General features: G+C 41.7%; 1 protein-coding gene across 1 annotated transcript; it reads left to right on the top strand.

Moving 5' to 3' along the window:
- Positions 1-450: 450 nt before the first annotated feature.
- IER3IP1 (immediate early response 3 interacting protein 1) lies at positions 451-7,115 on the top strand. Its single transcript, XM_024580298.4, has 3 exons — positions 451-634; positions 4,917-5,018; positions 5,925-7,115. The coding sequence occupies exons 1-3, from the start codon at positions 544-546 to the stop codon at positions 5,978-5,980; spliced, it is 249 nt and encodes an 82-aa protein (XP_024436066.1). The 5' UTR covers positions 451-543; the 3' UTR covers positions 5,981-7,115.
- The last annotated feature ends 2,524 nt before the right edge of the window (positions 7,116-9,639 follow it).

The raw sequence follows: 9,639 nt of genomic DNA, 5'->3' as shown, positions 1-9,639 counted from the left end.
TAAAATAGGAATATTAACGCTCATATAGCTCTTGGGAGCATCTAGTACAACACTGTCCAACAGAAATATAATTCAAGCCTCGCATGTCATTATCAATGTTCTCACAGCCACATTAAAAAAATAGAAATAAACAAAATTAATGTTAATTTAATTATTAACCTAATACATTCAAAATATCACTTCAACATGTAATGAACATTTTAAATTTGGGGGAGATTTTTACATCCTTGTTTTCGTCCTAAGTCTTTGAAATCCAGTGTGTATTTCACACTTACTGCACCACAATTCGGACCAGCCACAATGCGAGCTTTGAACAGTCACACGTGGCTCTTGCGTTGGATAGCCCTTGTCTAGACAGCTGAGCAGACCGGCCTTATGGAGGTTAGCGTGGGGCGGGGCTTAGACAGCTGGGGGCGGAGCTTCTCGGAACGTGCGGTTTGGTCCTCCACGGCTGCCGTAGGAGGCCGCCGGCTTAGGTGGTGCCACGTTCCCTGCGGCGGCTGCAGACGAATCGGTTGGGCCTCGGGCTGGCTCCCGGCAACCATGGCCTTCACCCTGTACTCGCTGCTGCAGGCTGCCCTGCTCTGCGTGAATGCCATCGCCGTGCTGCACGAGGAGCGTTTCCTCAAGAACAGTGAGTGGGGCCGCGGGGCCGGGCTGAGGCGGCGGCGGCGGCAGAGCCCGGGGGGCGCGGACCCGAGCCGGGCCGCGTGAGGGGACAAGGGGGGCAGGGACCGACGAGCGGCCGAGGGCCGGGTTCTTGGGGCCCTTTCTTGCGGGGGAAGCCGAGCCACTTTCATCTCACCAGGTTTGTACTCAACAGCGGGGTAAAGATCGTTAAACAGACTCCCACTGTGCGCCGGGCCCTGGGGGTGGGGATGGGGGGGAACTGAGAGGAGCCAGGGACGCCCCTGCCTGCGAATACTTGCGTTTAGTAATTTAATGCAATTCTCTGTGATCGTTTTTAATGGTCAAAAACCTGGGGTCTGAGTGTGCAGCCAAAGAGTGAGGGGCGTGGCTCATTTGGAGCAAAGCTGACTGGGTGAATGAACTCCTGGAGGGCCAGGGGCTCCCTGGGCTTTGGGGGCGAGAGGGAAGGGACAGTGTTGGGATTTTCGCGACATCCAGCCACCCTCATTCCAAGGAAGTTTATTCAGCACGTAGTGTTTGGTGCCTGCGATGTGCCAGGAACTGTGCTAGAGTCATACAAAGATGAAGACACGAGCTAGGCCGCCGGGACCCCGCAGTGCGGCTGCCTCCAGGCGGTTCTGGGCAGGCTGCTGCTTGCTGCAAGAGGCAAAGTTGAGGCACGTTACTGCGTTATGTGTCTCATTTGCCACATTGTGCCAATTACGTCTATGTGAGTCACTGAAACTCAAACCCATGAACGAGATTGACTGATTGATTCCTGCAGAAGAGATTGATTGAGCTTAAATTATGTGCCAGGCCCCGGTAATAAGAGCTGAGGTTACAGCAGTCACCCTGCCCTTCCCATGGAAGTCAATGTAAATAAAACTGAACAAGTAACAATAACAGAGATGTAGAATATTGTGGGAAAGAAGTGCAGTGAAACTTCAGCCTGTGAATCTGTGAAAGCTTCTGGGAGGCAGTGTGTCCAACCCCGAATCTGATAAGTGAGTAAACCCTACCCAGGTGAAGGGGAGGGGGTGGGAGAAGTTGAGAGGGTGAGAAAACTCTAGGGCAGGCGAAAACAAGGTCTTAAGCAGGGCAGTGACATGATCAGGTGTGTGGTATTTGCAAGACCCCCTGGCTACAGTATGGAGAACAGATTGGAAGAGTAGAAGAGTGAATGGGGAGCGCCATTCCAAACAGGGCAAGTAGGGATGGTGGCGTACTATCAGCTGAGTGGGCGTAATAACAAGACTAATAACTAACACTTCACACTGTGTGCCAGGGTCTGTATCAAGTGCTTTACATATATTAACTTGTATAACCCTGACGGCAACCTTATGAGATAGTTTTATCCCCACTTTACAGATGGAGAACCTGAAGCCCAAAAGAGAGTAGGTAACTTTTCTAAGATCACACAGCCAGAAAGTGGCAGATCTAGGATTGAAACTTAGCAGTCTGACTCAAGAGTCCATCTCTTCACCCACTATCCGCACTGAAAAGTGGAAGGGATCATGTTGTCGGTTGAATTGTGTCCCCCCCAAAAGATGTAAGTCCAAACCTTTGGTACCTGTGAATGTGACCTTATTTGAAAATGAGTCTCTGCAGGTTAATCAAGTGAAGAGGAAGTCACACTGGAATAGGATGGGCGCTACCCAATGAGATGTCCACATAAGGAGAGATTCAGAAATACACAGACACACAGTGGGAAGAAGGCCATGCAACAGGAGAGGCAGGGATCAGAGTGATGCAGCTACAAGCCAAACAAGGCCAAGATTACCATTAACTTTAGGAAGCTAGGAGACAGGCATGGATGAGATCGTCCCTCTGAACCCCCAGGAGAAACCATTTCTACCAACACCTTGATTTTGGATTTCTGGACTCCGGAACTGTAAGAAAATAAATTTCAATTGTGTTGAGCCCCTACTGTGTGATACTTTGTTACAGTAGCCCTAGGAAACTTACAAATCAGGAGATATTTAAAGGTAGAAAAGGCAGATTTATTGTTTGGACATTAGGAATGAGGAAGAGAGGAAGAAAGGAAGAAGTCAGATCCCTCGTGGTTTTCTGACTTAAGCAACCGAGTGAAGGGTCATACCTTTACCGAGTTAGAGAGTGCTGGAGGAATATCGGGGTGGTGGTGGTGGTGGATAAGAAGGTGAAGAGAATGAAATGCGTTTTGGACGTGCCGAGTTTGAGATTATGTCTGTGTGATATGCACGTGGAGATGTGGAGTAGTTGGTTGGTCTTAAAACCATAAAACAGAGCAAGAGCCAGAGTGGAGGTTGAACTTTGAGTTTGTCAACCACAGATGATAAATGAAGCCATATGAAAAGAAGAAATTGCTCAGGGAAAGAAGAGTACAAAGGGAATCGGTGACCAGTACAGTCCTTGAATCTCTTCCAGTATCTCATGTTTAGGTAGAGATGGAAGAGCTGGCAGGAGAAACTGATGAGTGAGTAAAACAGAAATGGGAAAACTGAAACAGTGGGGTTTCACAGAAGGCAAGGACCGTGTGAAGACGGGGTAGCACAGCAGTGGAATGTTCTGAGAAACCAGGTAGGGTCAGGACTGAAAAGTATCCTAAGGATTCAAGGTAGTAAGGTCATTGGTGATTTTACAAAAAAAAAAAAAAATCCAGCTGTAGGTAAAATCCATATTGGAGTGGGTTGAGAAGGAAGTGGAAAGTGACAAAATGGAGACAGCAAGATTATCCAAGGGAATCAGTAAGTGGGAGGAAATGAAGAAAAGGTAACTGGAAGGGGATTCCAGGATGTGTTTTGTGGAGGTGGCCTTGTGTTTAGATCAGAGAGGCTTGAGCACATCTCAGCGATGCAGTGAAGAACTAGGCAGCTCTCTTCAACAAAATATCCAGGCACAGGAAGATGGCAGCGCTGTGGCGAGGGGCGCGCGACGCAGTGTGCGGGTGATGTTTTATTAAGTCGTGCACTTGCAACCCGTGTGGTTTTGTGAGTCACTGTCTCCCCAATAAATTCAGTAAAATACAGTGAAATACAGAAAAGGGAGGAATGATTAGCTGGAGAAGCAGGCAATTCCTAGATTCATTGGCAGGAAGTTTTTCTTCATTCCTTAAAACAAGTGGGCAGTCACTACGTGCCAGGTTGAAAAGATGTAGCAGTGTCTCTGTCTCATAGATCTTACAGTAGAACAGATATTTTTAAATAATTATATCAACAGTTCATTGAGCTGGGGTAAAGGCCTTGAAGGTGAATTGTATCTCAGTAAAACTATTTTTTAAAAAAACATACATTTTTTAAAAATCAGACAAGTATTTATTAGGTCCAGTACTAATGATGAGTGATTCAAAAGAAACATGAAACTATATTAGTCAGCTGAGGCTGCTAAAACAAAAAATCATTAAGCAAAGTGAAATCTTTTTCCTGATACTTGTATAAAATAAAGACTTGTTCTCTCTCTTCAGGTTTAAGGGTTAACGTGTCAGGAATTAATTAAGTCATTTGAGATTTAAAAAATGTAGTCATAGGAGATGTGGCAGGTGGACCTGAAATGAGGACAAGAGAAGGACACATTGTCGAAATGAGGACGTGTAAGTCTTTAAAAGAATGTGTCAGGCAATTAAAGAAAGGAACTAGCAGGTAAAGATAAAGAAATAATGATTTACAAATCAGGAAAATGATGTAGAAGAAGGTAGAAGACTCATTTACAGAGCACGAATGGGATAGAGGGCTAAATTCCTGACCTCAAAACTGAGAAATGAAAAAAGATCGAGGAGAAAGAAAGGTGTGCCCCTGCCGACGCGAGGGAGCATGCTCTGAAGGCCCAACCAAGCTGTGACCACGTCTAGGTCAAAATTTCCCCCATGTAATGTAGACAGTCTCAGCTACAGTGTCTTTAGACTGATAATTATGTTAGGTTTTATAAATTCTGAATTCAGCTAATTAATTATTATTCAGCTTGACACTACTTTTTCAGTTTTGACTTGAGAAACATTTTGTTAGCTTATAAAAGGAGTAAAAAAAACAATCAGTGTTACATTGGTCATCTTTACTGAATTAAATGCCATGGAATAATTTATTAGGCTGGACTTTATAAAACCACTTTGGCTTTATAAAACCAAAGTGGAAATGAAATGAGTTTTTGTTGCTTACCAAAAATAAAAAGTATTTCACTTAATAGTGTTTGTACTTTTGAGTTGTATGACTTTATATAAAGGCTCAAGATAATCTTTCAGAAAATGACTAATGAGGGAGCAAGGCCAGTGCATAATAAATTCTAACACAGCTAATCATTTTTATATTATGCAGTTGGCTGGGGAACAGACCAGGGAATTGGCGGATTCGGAGAGGAGCCAGGAATTAAATCTCAGCTAATGAACCTGATTCGATCTGTAAGAACCGTAATGAGAGGTAAGAAGAAACACTAGTGGGGCACTCCTATGTTTTAATTTTGTGGTTTGATTTAAGTAGCAAAGCTTCTGAGTGTGAATACTATCTATTGTCTTTGTGGTGGGAATTTTTTTTCTGTTTAACCTCGCTTTATTGGTTTCTTTCTTAGTTTGCTTCTTGTTTCTAAGCCAGTTGATGCCAATGGAATGCTCAGTCTTACAGTCTGTTTGTATGTTACCTCTCAAAGTCAAAAGACTATGATATTCTTGCCTTCTGGAACTCTGTTGCTTCAAGTAGTAAAGTCATCTAGAGTCCTGTATGGGTCCTATATCTGCTATATTGAGTCCTATAAAGGTCCCATATCTGCTATTCTCTTAGAAAATATTTTAGAGCAACTCAATAAAGAAGAGTTCAGAACATTTTCTTGAAAACCATTAAAACTCTGTGCGCTCACGGTCTCTCTCTCTCTGTCTCATTGTCTTCCTCTTTTTTGAGCTGCTTTAATCACAACTTGGAATAGAATGATAAGTTCATTCTTAATTTAGTGATGAAGCTACAGAATCATGTTTGCAATGTATTTCTAATGTCAAGTGTCACTGAGAACCAGCCATGTGGGTCTATGAATATTTCCGCCTGGGTCCAGTGTGCTGTGTTCCCAGAGCTACACCAGCATTACCTGCAGGGGTTTACGTATTAATATAATTGTAACAATGTGACCTTTATTCCCAGTCACACAAGCTCCCTTGAAATTGTTTTGAATTTTATGGGTCCAGTGATGTTTGAATGTTCCTGTTACAAGTATTGGCAACATGTTTATGATGACATATTATTTGGTATTTCCATCCTTCCTGGATGCTAGTAACTGTGACGTAGTGTTTTTTAAGATATTTTCTTTATAGTAACAAACTTTTCTTTTCTTTTTTGCAGTGCCATTAATAATAATAAACTCAGTTGCAATTGTATTACTTTTACTATTTGGGTGAAGATCAGTGGGGGGAAATGGAGACTCAGAAGAAGAGATGCCAGCAGAAGTTACTACTTTGGCCTTTATTGGAAGATACATATCTTAGCTGGCTGTCCTTGGACTTGACAAAAATGTAAACCTGATAAAACCTGATAAATCTTGTTTTTTTTTTAATGTTGCACTTACAGTTTCATTACGAAAAGATGAGATCATCAGAAGCAGTAACTCTCCAGGATTGCAATACACTTGATTGCCGACTGTTAATAAAAGTACATGGTGTGGTAAAGATTGTTCAAAGGTGCAGTACTGTCACTTCTGTGTTTATAGAGGTTTTCTCTCACTTCTCAGGGATGACTTTTTTTTAACTTTTGAAGTTCCTTGTGACTTAGCTGTGATGCTTGGAGAGTGGTTATCCTAGACAAAAAGGATTTTAAAAAGTAATTTCACATATAAACTGATAAACAGGTAATTGGGGTGATTTTATTTTGAACTCTTCCGTTAAATATTTTGTCTCTGTTGTCTTGACTATGAAAAATTCAAATTTACAGTACTATTGAGGACCAATACAACCTGACTTCAGGGAGAATTATAATTTCATAGGTGAGATAGGTGCGTGGTGATTGTGTTTTTGTTTTAAATTCTTTTCATGCATTTCTTATTTTAGTATTGGCCTGAATGATGAGACCAGATCAATATTTATATATTTTCACTGGCAGAAAAATCTGAGTAGAAAAGTCTGTGCCCTTTTTACAACGATGACTTATTTTTTGAAACCAGTGTACATAGTGGCCTGCAAGCGCAATCCTAAACAATCACAGCTCTAACTGTACTATGTAAGAGACTTTATTGTGAAGCATTTACCTCTCCCGAAAGTATCACGTTCTCAGTTCTTGGAGTAGTATATTAAGGGGTGTGATTCTTAAATCTTCTTTCCATCTGTCACCAGGGCATTCATGCTGGATAAGGTGTTTTGTTTTGTTTTTATGTTTTAGACCATCCTATATTTTACTCATCCCATAATACAGTTTTATGCAGAAAGATTAAAACTGTGTAAATGGTTTCTACGGAAATTATCAGTTATAATATTTTAAAGGGGTGGAATGGCATCTTTGTTTATAGGACATTTATAAATAAAGTTAAATTTCCAAGTCAAACACTTGTTTTGTACCTTAGTGTATATACTTGTCAGTGTTAACGAAATTAATCTCATTTTGTGTGTAATACTTCTTATATATGTTCTTTGCTCTAAAATCACTAAGCACAGATTTCATGAGTAAGCACAGTCCATTTTTTTCTTCACTGAGTTGAATTGCTGACATATATCACAAAGATGAATGAGCAACTTTTATTCTAAGACTTAATCGACTTCTAAAACTTTGGAGCAGGTATTTGATGCCTGTTGGCCATCCCTGAATTAGAGATGGATTATCTCTGAGCCTTGAGCTTGTAGCTAAACCAAAGAAAAATACCAGGGATTCATAGTTGATTACATGGTTCATGGGGGTAACCCTATTTGGCACTTAGAGGCAATGTACTTTTGGCTTTACAGAGAGCTCGTGCATGAGTCTGAGTTTAAGCCACTGGACAGAAGCACAGGCTATGAGCCATGCAGAATTTTAAAAAGAAAAGAGACCTTGTCCTGATGCCATTTCCATGTAAGACATTACAGCAAGCACACCTTCATGCTCACTTAGTGCCATGCTGCCCGAGGTCACACCCAGGTGGGCAGCAGGCAGAGCAGGCAGGATCAGAGTGTTCTGTAGCAACGCAGTTCTGGGAAAGTAAAGCAATGAGCATCAAGTACTTCATCCCTGGGGCCACTCCGGCATTTCTAACTGTAAAGTGCCTGAAAGGAGGCCTGCAAGCTTTCACAGGTTAACCCCGGTTTCCCCAGAGCAGTTGTGATGTAGTAACCATAGTATCTTATTTTAGTAGGCAGTAACTTAAGTGCCCCGCTTGCCTGCCCACATTTTCCTCAACCATTCTCAGAACTAACAATTTGTGATCATTCTGGCCTTCCTGTATCAAGATGTTTATTGTGCTTTCTATTCTGACCTGCACGTGTATGCCTCTGACCTGTTGTAAAGGATCTTGACTCTAGTATATAAAAATTAACCAAATTTATACCTTAATCCTTAATCGAGTACAATGGTTTTCAAACATTGTTAATAGCAGAAAAAGACTTTCAAAGGAGCAATAACAATTATAATGCTCCAATATCTAAAACAGGAGAGCAGGTCTATTTTTAGTTGAAGCAGGGACCAGGCCCAAAGGCCTATTGTTCAGCTGCCACTTCACTCTTGTCAAGCTTAAAAATCCCTGCTTTAGAGTCAGCAAAGGGATCCAGGCTGTCTAGGTACATGTAATCACTTGTGCATGCATGTTCATGCACTCAGCAAATGAGAGAAAAGCAGTATATCTGAGTAAAAAGAGTAGGAGGCAGGATATTTCTACTATGCCAAGCAGAACCTTTTATCAGCTGACTTACACTCCTAAGACCTCAGTTTTGGGTTGCTCCTTCTGTAAAAGTGGTGATTTACAAATATCTCAGATCACTGAGCTTTAGATGCACCTCAACTAAAGAGATGTTCTGAAGTAAAATGTTTTTGGTGAAATAAATCACTTTTTCATTGACTTAGAGTTTCAAAGTTACTACCAGTAATACAATTGTGATACCATGCACAATGGAATTCTTTTTTGCTAAAATTTTCCTTGGCCTGGCTTGGCATTGAGATGTCAGATATTGTGAAAACATTCTGTGGACACAGCGAGCAACATCCAATGGTGTTAATGATCAAGATGAGTTGGAATCCTGCTCTTTTTGTTTCAGTGCTGAAACTGCTATCTTTACATCTCCACTCCCATCTTTTTCCCAAATCAGCCCCTCCATTTTGAGGTCCATCCCTTCTTTATTGATTTTGCCACTTGGCAGCAAAACCATTTGAGTCTTTTGATGAGGAGGAAGCCATTAGTCCTCCTTCATTATTTCACATCATAGTGAATGACACCATCTGTTATACTATCCAATTGCCCAAACCTGGAGCCTAATAGTTATCTTGTTGCCTATTCTCCTTTACCCTCAATCTATCACTAATTTCTGACTATCTTACCACCCAAAGATCTCCCGAATTTCTCTTTTTTACTTTTGTTTTCACACAGTTTAAGCATCTGTCTTATAAGTACCTTCTGATCAGGTCTCACACTGTGGCATCTCTCCCACCCACTCTCTATATTGTAGCCAGAGTAAGCATTTAGGAAAAATTCATGTCTTAATAGTACCACTTGCTTAAAATCCTTCAGTGGTGTTTTAATCTGGTCAAAAACAGGCTCCTAGCTCTGAAGGGGAAACTTAAGAACAGGTTCCCTTACCTTCAACCAAGTGGGTCCTCACACAGAAAACTTAAGACTTAACAAATAGTAAGAAAAAAACCTCCATACCCAGTGCGGAGGAAAAGCAGAGGAGCCCTAGCCTAGGGAGCAGAAAGGGTTATAGCCTGCGACCTGGCTGACTACAGCACTGGGCAGAGGGGATGTTGGGTGATGTTCTAGCAGGATGAGTCTCCAGTCAACCGAAGGGCAGCAGTTTGGCAAAGGATCCCATATGTGTAAACCAGGGTGTATATCATGTCAGATTGCTCCAGAGTTTCTCATTTAGTCGCTTTCACAGAGCATGCATAA

Source organism: Desmodus rotundus, chromosome 10 (assembly GCF_022682495.2).
Source record: "Desmodus rotundus isolate HL8 chromosome 10, HLdesRot8A.1, whole genome shotgun sequence".
NCBI lineage: Eukaryota > Metazoa > Chordata > Mammalia > Chiroptera > Phyllostomidae > Desmodus > Desmodus rotundus.
The sequence above is the reverse complement of the archived record's forward strand: the minus strand, read 5'-3'. Positions and strand labels throughout refer to the sequence as shown.

Excerpts from the sequence above, each read along its gene's own strand:
- IER3IP1 (XM_024580298.4), top strand. The coding sequence starts at position 544 with ATGGCCTTCACCCTGTACTCGCTGCTGCAGGCTGCCCTGCTCTGCGTG. Across the intron at positions 635-4,916 it reads GGAGCGTTTCCTCAAGAACA|TTGGCTGGGGAACAGACCAG; the intron begins GTGAGTGGGGCC and ends TATATTATGCAG. Across the intron at positions 5,019-5,924 it reads TGTAAGAACCGTAATGAGAG|TGCCATTAATAATAATAAAC; the intron begins GTAAGAAGAAAC and ends TCTTTTTTGCAG.